This window comes from Clinocottus analis, unplaced genomic scaffold (genome assembly GCF_023055335.1).
Source record: "Clinocottus analis isolate CAN_PGR_092001 unplaced genomic scaffold, fCliAna1.0.p SCAF_2, whole genome shotgun sequence".
In the NCBI taxonomy this organism is placed as follows: domain Eukaryota; kingdom Metazoa; phylum Chordata; class Actinopteri; order Perciformes; family Cottidae; genus Clinocottus; species Clinocottus analis.
The window spans coordinates 3,277,259-3,290,116 of NW_027175931.1; the positions used below are offsets into that span (position 1 = coordinate 3,277,259).

General features: G+C 44.5%; 1 protein-coding gene across 1 annotated transcript; it reads right to left on the reverse strand.

Annotated features, from left to right (window-relative positions):
• On the reverse strand, positions 1-2,212 carry LOC137790735 (homeobox protein otx5-like). The gene is made up of 3 exons (XM_068585223.1): positions 2,116-2,212; positions 768-919; positions 1-639 (listed from the first exon to the last, which is right to left on the reverse strand). The coding sequence occupies exons 1-3, from the start codon at positions 2,210-2,212 to the stop codon at positions 1-3; spliced, it is 888 nt and encodes a 295-aa protein (XP_068441324.1).
• Positions 2,213-12,858: the final 10,646 nt, after the last annotated feature.

Below are 12,858 nucleotides of genomic sequence, written 5' to 3' on the forward strand. Positions count from 1 at the left end.
TTACAAGACTTGGAACTTCCAGGAGTTCTGGTCTTTGTAGTCCAGACAGTCAGTGGCATTGAAATTGAGCTTCCAGGCAGCTTGGTCCTTGTAGTCTAGACAGTCGACGGCTCCGAAGCCCAGCGAGGCGGCCGTGTAGCCCTGGGAGGACAGCGAGGCGGGGGACTGGCTGAGGGGCCCGCCCATCGAGGAGGCCGTGATGGGGCTCAGGGCGCCCCCGCTGCCCGACAGCTGCGGGTGCATCGGGGACAGGTAGGAGCTACAGTCCAGGCCGGTGAAGTAGGAGGAGGAGCCGGCGTAGCTCTGGCTGTAGGCCGGGGCCTGGCTGTAGGCCATCGGGTAGGCGGAGGCGCGCTGCATGCAGGGCGCGGTGGAGGCGGACATGGGGTCCGGCAGCGGGGAGATGGAGGCCGGGCTCCAGATGGACACCGTGGCACTGGCGGAGCTGGAGCTCGGGGTGATGGCGGTGCCCGGGGGAGGGGGCTGCGGGCTGTAGGGTCCGTTGGAGGGGTTGGCACTGGCCTCGGAGTTGTTGTCGCGAGCGGGCGAAGCCTTCTTTTTCGGGGGCCGAGGTTTGGACTGGCCCGTGCTCTGCTGCTGCTGCTGGCGGCACTTGGCACGACGGTTCTTGAACCAGACCTGCAGGACGGTAGTTATACAATCATCACGCATCAGATCCAGAGCTTAGTGGAGGTCCTGATCACGAAGACGTGTTCTAGGACACTTCTCTGCACGTGTTCCGTATGTGTGTGTCCTGTGTGTGTTACCTGGACTCGGGACTCCGGCAGGTTGATCTTGAGGGCCACCTCCTCCCGCATGAAGATGTCCGGGTAGCGCGTTTTGGCAAACAGAGCCTCGAGGATGTCCAGCTGTGCGCGCGTGAAGGTGGTGCGCTCCCGACGCTGTTTGCGCGGAGTGTCTGAGAGAAGAAGAAGAAGAAGAAGAAGAAGAAGAAGAAGAAGAAGAAGAAGAAGAAGAAGAAGAAGAATGAGGAGAAGAGTCGTTATTATTATCACTATTATGATTTTTCGTTTTTATGTTCGTATTTAAAGAAAATGAATGTGTTGGTTTTAAACTGTCATGTAAACAAAAACTCATGAACCAACAGAAAAAAATGATTTAATTCTAAATCATGTTGTTAACATCCCTTCATTCATAGAGTGGGCTATTTCTTACATTTGAACGAAATATAATCCAAGTATTTTGCTTATGAAGCCGATTATTTCTCTTGAATTCACAATTAATAATTACATGCTATAAAAATGGCCGAAAATGTTTTGTTTTTTTATTCTTTGGCCTCGATATTATTTTCCAGAACTTGTGTTGCAAAATCCCAAAGTTGAATTTGTGGACTTTAAATTGGCCTCTCGTGACGTACCAGCACATCATTTTAGTTTTAATAACAGTTTCTTTTATGGGTTATAACGGATGTTTCGTTAGAACTGAAGCTGCCTGGATCGAAATACACAAAGAAAATAAACGAAAGTCACTCACAAAGTGTTGTGAATGTGAAACACTCTCTCAGCTCTAATCTGAGACTAGAAGGCCGAGCTTCGTTTCTCGCCTTCTGTCAAAAAACCTTCATGTTTCATTGAAACTCCTCGAGGATGACAGATGCTGATCCGGACACGCATCCAAACAATATGAGAAGTGTTCACGTAAGGTTTAAAACCAACAACACACATGACATGACAATGGCACGACATAAAACACAATGAGCATCCTTTTTGTAAATAGGTTACATGATATAAGAGCAACAGATTGGCGTTAAGTCTGTGTGAGAACAGGCTGCAGCTTCCACTCACACACGTTTCTTATTGTTTTTTGACTCTGTAATCCGCAGAATTTATAGGTCAAGTGAACACATGTTCTGATGGATGAAGAGTCAGACGTTTATTCATACTCATAAAGATTAACCTCGCGGATACGTTTTTAAATAATGACAAATAAGCGAAACAATCCTTTTTTTTCGGTTGTTTTACGCAAACGTTGAATTCTTTCAGCAACGTCCTTTCAAAATAAAATACAGACAAAAAAAGTCAATTGAAACTACCATTAAAAGACAACTTTAAACTCTTTGAAATAATACAAAAAAAAACATAAGACATTACTTACTGGGGTATCCAACTGCGGAGTGGAGCAGATCCATGCCCGGGCCGGACAGCGTTAACCCGTTCACGGCGTAATGGGGTTGCTTAATATACGACATCATGCCTCCTGCTGCCTTTAAAACACTCCCTCACTCCCTCGCTCTCTCTCTCCTTCTCTCAGGCCGGGGGCTGGGTCTCCTAGCTAGTCTCCAGGGGCTGTCTCTCTCCCTCTGTCTCTGTCTCTCTCTCTCTCTCTCTCTCTCTCTCTCTCTCTCTCTCTCTCTCTCTCTCTCTCTCTCTCTCTCTCTCTCTCTCTCTCTCTCTCTTTCTCCCTCCCCTCTCTGTTTTTTCTTTGGGTTGTTTGTCACTAAGTTGTTGTTTCGTGTTTTTTTCCCTCGCCCTTTCCTTTGTGCTCTGCCTTAGTGCCGTTGAGCCAGGCACCTGCTCTGTACAGCAGCGCTGCGCCTTCACACCTGTTCCAACCTGACGAGTAAAACACAAAAAGTGACACCGGATGTGTGTTTGTGTGCCTCAAATCAACTCAACACGGTCAGAATGATAAAGTCTAACGAACTAAAACAACTCAATAAAGAAAAAAAGCCCCGCGCTGCAGTTTCTCCATCCAAGTTGTGCGTAATTGCAACGACGTCGCCAAGTGGAAAGGTATGCAACAAACAAACAAAAAGCAGAAGTTCCGCACAACAGGTGGAGGGTCTGGAGGTGGTGTGTGTCGCTGCAGAGAGGGTCTGGACCCCCGCGTGGTGCGCGAGGAGGATCTGGATCTGCGCGGAGGACAAGTGAGGCGAGCAGGAGGAGGCTGGCTAATTACAAGTAACTTCTTACCCAAGTAGACACCCAGAGCCCTCCCTCTCTCTCTCTCTCTCTCTCTCTCTCTCTCTCTCTCTCTCTCTCTCTCTCTCTCTCTCTCTCTCTCTCTCTCTCACATTCTGTCATCGTGTATTCATGTTGCATGTACTGAGGAATTTATTTGATATGTCACTAACATTCAAATCAGTTGAAAAGTTTCTGTTAACTTTGTAACTGACACCTGATGATGGCTTTCAACGGATTGGTAGACTTATAGGTTATTTTATTAACTTTAAAACATTTAAATAAATGAGAAGAAGAAGGAAAATTAAAAGAAAAGTGTTTGTTCCGGTTCATTCTGGACAACAAACTCATGGTGGAACATAAAAGACCCATAAATAACAACAAATAAACACGATATATATATACTTTTCAAGCCTTTTCGAGTCCTTTTCATTGTTCAGGACCGTTTTTCTAAATTGGGCTCCGGCAGTAATTGAGCGCGAGGCCGCGAGAGCTGCAGCGGGAACCGAGAGGAGGATTAGAGCACAAAGAGCACGTTGTTCTGCTTTAAGTCCTCCTGATCCCCAACATGCTCCCTCCGGCCCATTCATCCGTCCACTGCCCGGTCAATAATAATAATAATAATAATAATAATAATAATAATTGTAATGTTATGCATTGTGTGAGTGAAAAGTTGATTTACACACATGTGTTGGTGGATATTCATGATGTATGAATTCAGAAATGTTGGATAATAGACATTTTATATGCAGTTTTTATGGAAAGCATTCATTAAAAGTGTTTTATATTTTTAATAAAAGGTGTTCTAGTCACATCAAACTATTGCATAATTGAATTATTTATTGAGATAATTTGAGACATTGTACAGTTTTCAAGGCTTTGGCATCAATAAGTTCTATAGTTGTTTCCATATTTCTGCAGGTTATTTCCTTTTTATTGTGTTATTGTTATGTCCAGCATGCCGGTGTGTTGTCCGGTGTGTTGTCCGGTGTGTTGTCCGGTGTGTTGTCCGGTGTGTTGTCCACTCTCTCATGGTGTCTCCTCTGTCTCTGCTGCTTCATCCTCCATCAGACACAATGTCACAGAGTCCAAAGCCGATTCTCTGCGCTTGTTAATTGAATCGGATTTCTTATAGTTTAAAATCCACACACACACTTACACACACAGACACACACACACACACGCACACACACATAGACCCATGTAGCTGCAGCCCAAACTATAAGGGGTTTATCCAGCTCTGTAAAGCCAAAGCGGAGATATAAAGACACACACAGAGCGACAGAGAGACTTTACCGGCGTGTTGCAACGTTTCGAAATCCCGAATAAAATGTGTCTTCACCTGCTGAGGTGAGCGTGTGTGTGTGTGTGTGTGTGTGTGTGTGTGTGTGTGTGTGTGTGTGTGTGTGTGTGTGTGTGTGTGTGTGTGTGTGTAGGAGGCCTGTGTGTGTGACGTTTGGATACCTTCCGTCTCCAGTGGACGCGTCGCGGACATTCAGGTATTTGTTTGTGTTGTTTTGTTTGTTGTTTGTTGTTTGAGTGTGAGGAGGCAAGAGAAGCAGAGAGAGAGAGAGAGAGAGAGAGAGAGAGAGAGAGAGAGAGAGAGAGAGAGAGAGAGAGAGAGAGAGAGAGAGAGAGAGAGAGAACAACCGCGCGGAGAGAACTCGGATATGTCTGTGGAGCGCGCGACACTGCGCGCTCCACAGACGTGCACGCGCACACTTCATGCACCTGCTTCGCTCAGACTGAAGAAACCTTTTTAATTGCCTTGTGAGGAATGTGTTGCTGTATATTTAAGCATCTTTTTCACGCACTTTAGATACTTTGTTATGAGTTCTGTTCTGTTTTTATTCTAAAATCTAAAAAAGAACAAATCAACTTGGCGTGTTTTAAAGCTTTCAGCTTTCTTTATTTAATATCTGTCTACAAGAGCAATATGATAAGAAACACGATATTTAAAGACCGAAAAAATAACAAGTAAATAACTCAAAGCATTGACAAAAATGAATCAGGAAAAGCCCTTTTTGTTACGTTTGGAACAACACAAAAGGCCTTTAATGTGACGTTTGTGCTCCAATTTAAATAGGACACTCTGACTCAGAGGGCTTTAAAACATATTGTTACGTTCTAAAATATCATTTTTTTAAAAGGATATGGAGGTTGCTTTTCAGTAACTTCCAAATCCATTATGATGAAGGTGATAATAATGTATTTAATAGTGCAAATATCACTTTATGTCAGACTCTAAATTCTCATATGATCCTCTCTCGTTAAATAAACCCAACAGTCACATATTATTTTGCATAAATAATAAGTTCATTAGTTTGTTTAATCTTTAATTTTTATTTAATGATAAAAAAAAATGTAACTCGACCTTCATTTAATTTTCATAAGACAGAAATTTGTCCATCTCTTTTTATTAATTTAAACCTTTTTCTTTTTGTTTAATTGCAAAAATGTTCCAAAAAATGTACATATTGATATAAGCATAGTCTCAGTGCTTTACATTAATGCACTTAAAGACAAATTATATGCATTTTATTGTTGAATGGCGTGAGGTTTTGGGTTGTTTGCGCTGAAGGTCTGCTGGTACATGGAGGCACTAGGACCCGGGGCAGACACAAATTAAGGACAACCAGCACATAAGAGGCTTAGTCCATCTAATCTATACTCCTACACACACACATACACACACACACACACACACACACACACACACACACACACACACACACACACACACACGCAGCATTTCATAAACATCCCATTTTGAAACAAGCACGCATACGCGTCCCAGAGGCAAACACAGCCATTGTGTTTTCATTTAGTTTTCATTTTCTCTCTCGACTCTTTTGACCTGAACTTATTTCATCTCCCGTTCGCTGCAGAACATTCGTCCCGTTTGCTCCGTTGGTGTCGTCATCGTCTCATTTCATTAGCAAAACGCTTCCGCACGCGTCCTCCAAAGAGGCCGAGAGGCAACCTGTCACATAACGAGGAGAGGGGAACCCGGTGGAAGAGCATGTTTGTTCTTTTTTTTTAAAAACTTTTACATCAGCTGCTCTTCCAGATCAAAAATGTGAACGAAACAAAAGGATATTGAGTTGAAATTGACATAAAGTTTGACTTAGACGTGGACACAATCATCAGTTCTGAGGAAGCCTTCTGGGCCTTTTGCATCAACACAAACTACAGGATGCTGAGAGTAATGAAAGAATCATTATTTCCCAGAATCCTCCTTGGTAAACCAGCGTCTGTTAAATGACTTTTGATTCCAATCCGCCGCGTGACGTTAAAGATGGAAACATGAAAAGCTCCTAATCATTCGTGTCTCCATCAATGAATTGTTATGACACGACATAAACCGAGCAATTGTCACGTCCCAAAAGACCCAAACACACACACACACACACACACACACACACACACACACGCATTATATAAACACTTTTCCAGCTGTTAAGTATCTCTGACATCATGTTATTCGATACACATGCACACACACAGTATTTTTTTTCTGTGTGTGCACACTGTGTGCTTACAGTGTGTGTGTGTGTGTGTGTGTTGGTGTGTGTGTGTGTGTGTGTGTGACAGCCACACACACACACACGCGCAGCGTTCAGCCGATTTATCATAATATGCTTTATCTGAAAAGTAAGTATCTTACCTCGGGATAAAGGGAGGAAAGAGGGGTTTGTGGCCAGACTGACAGAGGAAGGGTGGACGGAGAGAACGAGCGCTCGCTGCACGGGGACAGAGAGCGGCTCCAGGGGGCCGGATCCATCCGTATCGATCAGGTAACGGGGCCGATACAGGGGAGCCACACAGAGAGGGCCACAGGGATGTGTGTGTGTGTGTGTGAGTGTGTGTGTGATGGAGAGGCAGACAGAGAGAGGAGGGAGGCGTGGGCCTCTCACTGTGACGGCTCTGGAAGTCGTTACTGGAAGAAAACTGTGTTGGAAGTTGAGGTCGAGGTGGAAGGAAGAGAGGAACGTGGGGATAAAACGAGGGGAGAAGTGGAAGGAGTGAAAGATAGAGAGAGAGAGAGAGAGAGAGAGAGAGAGAGAGAGAGAGAGAGAGAGAGAGAGAGAGGGCAGATGGGAGGGGGGTATGGGAGGGGCATTGTGGGGCAGACCTACTTTTACAAAAGGTCTTGCTGTGAATTTTGTGTTTTAGATCCAAATATATTCATAATTTTACAACAGAGATGGATTTGGTTCTGTGTGGTATTTTATACTGCGGCTGGCTAAATGCTCATATAGTTAAAAACTGTGCGTGTGCGTGTGCGTGTGTGTGTGTGTGTGTGTGTGTGTGTGTGCGTGTGTGTATCGAGGTCAGAGTCATTACAGTGATGGAGGATTACTCGGCGTGAGGTCGTGTGTCTCCTCTTCAATCTGCAGTCGCACACAAGAGGAAGGTCCCACTCTGTGTGTGTGTGTGTGTGTGTGTGTGTGTGTGTGTGTGTGTGTGTGTGTGTGTAGGTCACATCAAACTGAGACCGTCGCACGCCATTAAGTGTTTGTATGAGTGTATACTTGTGTGCAGGAGCATGCCTGTGTGTGTGTGTGTGTGTGTGTGTGTGTGTGTGTGTGTGTGTGTGTGTGTGTGTGTGTGTGTGTGTGTGTGTGTGTGCATTGAGTAGGCCCTGGGTTGCAGAGGGCGAGGCTAAAGATAAACTCAGGATGTAGTCGCTTATATCATGATGAACTATATACGTGTACCAGTATACATTCTATATAAAGCAGCCATGTATATATATATATACATGCAGCCATGTTTAGTTTATTTCCCATAAATATAAATAATAATAGTGCACATTACAGAAGTAAAACACTGGTGTGTTTGTCATCTTCATGATTTAAATGTGTGTTTTATGCACAAACAGCAGAGACCATTGCCAAGGTCTGCATGAATGACTTGATATTAATATAGTTAGTTGTAATGACTGTAAACTCATTATATTCATTCAATTTGGCATTTTTAAATCTGCTAAAAGTTAAGAAACAAACCTCTTAATTGTATATTTTTTATGCTTTAAAGACATAATTTCTGTTTGAGAAAAAGAGAAAACAATCCAACCCCTCTAGTGTTTCACTTCATTCATCCGTCAGATTATTTTTGCATGTTATTCTTAATCCACACACACTTCCATCTTTTACCGACGCCTCCTTTTTTTAAAAACTAACTTCCGGTTGGCAGCAGGAACACGGCGCCCTCGAGGCCTCTGCCAGCGGCCTCGAGGGCCTTCGGGCCTCCAGCTCGTCTTCACTCCCCCGTTAACCAGCTGAGCGCCGCACGATTAGGACTCAGTTAAGACGACGTTACTCTCCGTCAGTGGGCGGCGTTTCACGGCTGTCCGCGTGCATCCTGTCTGCAGGCCGCGAGCTCATCCCTGAACAATGTCTGGCCTCAGCATCTTGATCAATTTCACAGACTGTGGACTCCCTGCTGCGCGCATGTGTGTGTCCTGCTGTCTTCTGATAGCAGACAGGCCTCTAATCCACTGCAGACAGCAGCAGGTGGTGTGTGTGTGTGTGTGTGTGTGTGTGTGTGTGTGTGTGTGTGTGTGTGTGTGTGTGTGTGTGTGTTCCCCCTCCTTGTTCACTGTCTGGGGTTTTAGCAAGTTAACACCTGTTCATGCCCTCATACTCATACACTTGTAATTAGATAAGACGAGCAATTAGCAGTATTCATATGACGAGTTTGTGATCAGAGCGAATTGTATTTTAATAATCTGTATGCATCGAATGTTTCTGTACTTGATATGCCTCGAAGAAATAGCGTTCATCTCCTATTTACTGTAACGAAACGTAGCTTTTTATGAGGCTAACGTTAAATAGTTATTCACTGCTAATTCATAAATTTATGGTATTCAAAGTCATAAGAGGAAAAAATCGTTGTTTTTTTTCACAGATTTTGAAACAAAATAGAGATTTCAAATATGAATAATAAATAAATACGGCAATTTATGTCATTCAGCATTTAGGCAGGCAAGTGGGCACGGTGCAACAAACACACACACACACACACACACACACACACACACGCACACACACACAAAAAACAACACATAAAACAAAGCTCCTCTGTACATCCACGCGTTTCATATGCATTGCTTTATAAATGACTCTGTGTGTGTGTGTGTGTGTGTGTGTGTATGTGTGTGTGTGTATAGCGTTGTACAGTAGCTTGTACCCCCCCACCCTCTCCACCCGCACCCACCCGCAACCACCCGGCCCCCACCTGCACCCCCACCACCCCATATGGCAGTAGACAGTAGTAATCATGGAAGTGGAGCAACAGGCCCTGAGCCTCACTAATCCTCTGCCACACTCCGACACGTGCCACACTGATGCATATACCCATCTCACACACACACACACACACACACACACACACACACACACACACACACACATGCCTGGTTCATGCAAACATGTATGCATACGTACACAGCACAGAGCCGCCACATCAACAGCAGCAGACTGACACAAATACATGGAATATTAATTATGTTTTTGTTTGCATCTCATGTAAACGAGGCCAGGTGGACTCACCGTGGAGCCCGAAACACACCCTGGATTAACTTGCATCATTGAGAAGAACACTGAGTCAAACACACTCACATCTTGTGACTTTGCGGCCACTATCTGGCAAGCCGCACCCGTAATATCTCTCTAATATTTTACCTATCAGATTGTTTTAATTGGACAGGATACATATTTAAATAAAGATCTTTTTTCATGCCGCTGCTGCGTGCATGTTTACGTAAAACCGCAGAAATATCACAAAGAGTGCTTTTTAAATGGCAAAAAAAGCACCTTGCACACACACAGAAAGGCACATGCACTTGCACACACAAATAAGAGACACACACACACGCTCACTGCCACACACACACACACACACACACACACAGAACCTTTTCACTGTGACGCACAAGCAGCGAGGGGCTACAATGGCTCTCTTATTGTTAATTGGCCGTTTAATCCCGAGGAATGCGTCTGATTAAGACCCGCCGGTGGGTCAGGATCTTGCTCAACACTCTCCTTCACAATGGACAGGCTGTAACAGAGATCTGGGAGCAGGCACACACACACATACACGCACACACACACACACACACACACACACACGCACACACACACACAGAAATGCGGACAAAAGGTGCGTACAAGTCACGCAAACGATCAGGCATCGGTACATGTGTGTGCAGACCCGTGGGGGCCGCGGTGGCCTCGCACACCCTCGGCCTTTAACCCACGCAGAGCGACCACACATGTGCAGACACACTCCCAGCATGCACCTTGAGCATTGTGCATAAGCTGAGGAGGATGCAAGAAAAAGACACTTTCCACGCGGCCCTCTACTCTTACAGATAGCTGGCGTGTGTTGTATCCATTTTTTGTGAGAAAAAAGTCACACCAGAGAGAGGAAGAAGTAAAGTTTTGCATATTTGTATATGCAAAACAGTGTATTTATTTCTTTTGACTTTGCCAGTTGAGTATTATATCAAACAGTATCAGCTTACAGGATATATTTCCTCATACTCTGCTCTTTGCTTCTTTAAAGGCCCGCAATGTTCTGATCGCTTCACAGCGAAAGGTTCACCAGAGTAAGCTGCGCTTTGATTTAATTTGCCTCCCATTCAAGGAATCCACTGTCATTTTTTTTTTTTTTAAATGAATTGGATTTTGTTTGATTGGGCCTTAATATTTGTGTTGATGCTTGGTGCATGCTGCAGTAGTCTGCATGCACCACAGAGTCCATTGTACCTTTTTTATTTACTGTAGTGTGAAAACAAACTCAAGGAAATTAGAAAATATTACAGCAGGAAGACATTTGTATCCGCCGCCGGTAAAAGGACGGAGAGGAAAAACACACCGAGAGAAAAGGGGTGGGGTCAGAGGTGACGTGGGACAACGTGTGTGTGCTTGCGTGTGTTTGTGTGTGTGCACCCGCGTCTGTGTGTGTGTGTTCTTGTAGGAGGTCCGGGCGGGCTGCATCACTGCTGACACACTGCTGCTGGTAAATCCAGCTTAGCAAGTCTAAAACAGGCCCACGAAATCTGCCACAGGGCCCCTAATGCTAGCGCCGCTGTCACCCTCAATCACTCACACACACATAATCCGCACGCCGTGACCCAGCACACACACATAAACACACATACAGCCTGGCTACCCGATGCCCTGGGTCCATTCAGCTCGGCAGGCGGACCCGGTACCAGGTGACACCAGCCACAGGGTCAACATTTCCTGTGAGGGGAGGGAGGAAAAAGGGGGGTGATGGCGGAGAGGAAGGAGAATGTGTAGGGGGAAAAGGGGGAGGAAGGGGAGTCCGAGGACCCTGGCGGCGAGCAGGAAGTGAGGCGAGACCAGTTTGTGACAGGCAGAATTTTGATTTAAAGTCTGGAGCCAAAAACCCAGAAAAATAAGAACCTGAACCGGCGGCTTTACAGCGCTTTCAGAGGTTTTGGCGCTCAAAGAGTCATCATTTTGAAAGCGATTTTCCGCTATAGAGCTGTGAAACCGCTGCAACTGTGAGCAACTGATTGGTGAACTAAATGGGGGAGCACGTAGCGACAAAAGCGAGATATTTCGTGACCAAAAAAACAGCAAAACTATAGCGACTTACACACACAGGTGGACGAACACACGACTCTACGTGATGCTGCCGGACGTGTCAATAAACCACGTGAAACTGTTTCCGGTGCGTTCGCTTCACACATATTAAACGTGGCAGGGTTTGCGTGACAATTTTTAAGTTCTTAAACAAAAAAAACATGTACAAACGACCCTGTGAGGTGCTGAGGAGGTCAGTCGGGATGTGGGTAAGAGACAAGAAGCTTCTGAGAGCCAGCTAGTGAGACAATTTACACATGTTCAAGCCTCCCCCGTGCACTTTGCGACATGGCGCACTGATTGCTGTGGCTTACATGAAGATTATGTGAAAAACAACTCTGAACTGTCCGGTTCTCTCTTCCGTGATGCTTTTTTTCCAGCTCTCTTTGCAAAGAAGAAGATGCCTAACGGGGATTCTCTCTCTTCTCTTCTTCTTCTTTCCTCTCTCTGTTCTCTCAGGTTATCGTGTGCAAGACATGAGGACGAAGAGCACGTCTTCCAAGCCACCAGTCAGAGCGCCGACCTCCTTTTCCAAAATCTCTCTTGTGGTATTTTAAAGGCCTGGTAGTACTTTATAATAACTACACACTATTTGAGCGTTAGCATAGATTGGGTAAACCCTTAATTCATCAATTAGAAAGCATTGTTCCAACATGAACACTCATTAGTATGCAATTCATAAACACAGTTTTGTATTCTTGATTAATAAGCTCTACTATTATGTGTTTCACGACTGGGTTTTCACACTTTTATGAATGATGGATTAAGTAATATATATTTCAAACCAATTATTAAGGACTTAGATGATGCACGAATGATTAACATGAGCTTTACAAACGTGTTTTAAAGCTGCAATTCATGTAGCTACTAGCCGTTAGTTAAGTATTAGTTGAGTATTTTGTTTGATCCCATCTAAAGTGAGAACTATCTATGCTTTACAACACATTCAAAAGCTAGCTTCAAAGCTAACAGAAGTATCTTCTCAACAGAAAAGGATAAAGACAAAGTGATAAAGAACATTAATGTGATGGTGATGGGGGCGATGTCCATCAGTGGCACGAGTGTTTCATAGTTTACAGGCACATACATGTTATTAATGATTGATTATGAGTATTTAGCTAGCTAGCTAGCTGTGACTAGTTTGCTAGCTGGCTTGTTTGCTAGCCAGCACCATCAGATTAATATGATGGTGCTGGGGGGCGATGTCCGTCAGTGGCACGAGTGTTTCATAGTTTACAGGCACATACACACTATTAATGATTTATTATGAGTATTTAGCTAGCTAGCTGGCTGTGACTTGCTTGCTAGCTAGCCAG

Coding starts and splice junctions, on each gene's coding strand:
- LOC137790735 (XM_068585223.1), bottom strand. CDS start 2,212: ATGATGTCGTATATTAAGCAACCCCATTACGCCGTGAACGGGTTAACG. Junction 920..2,115: donor CTCCGCAGTTGGATACCCCA/GTAAGTAATGTC, acceptor TTCTTCTCTCAG/ACACTCCGCGCAAACAGCGT. Junction 640..767: donor TGCCGGAGTCCCGAGTCCAG/GTAACACACACA, acceptor ACCGTCCTGCAG/GTCTGGTTCAAGAACCGTCG.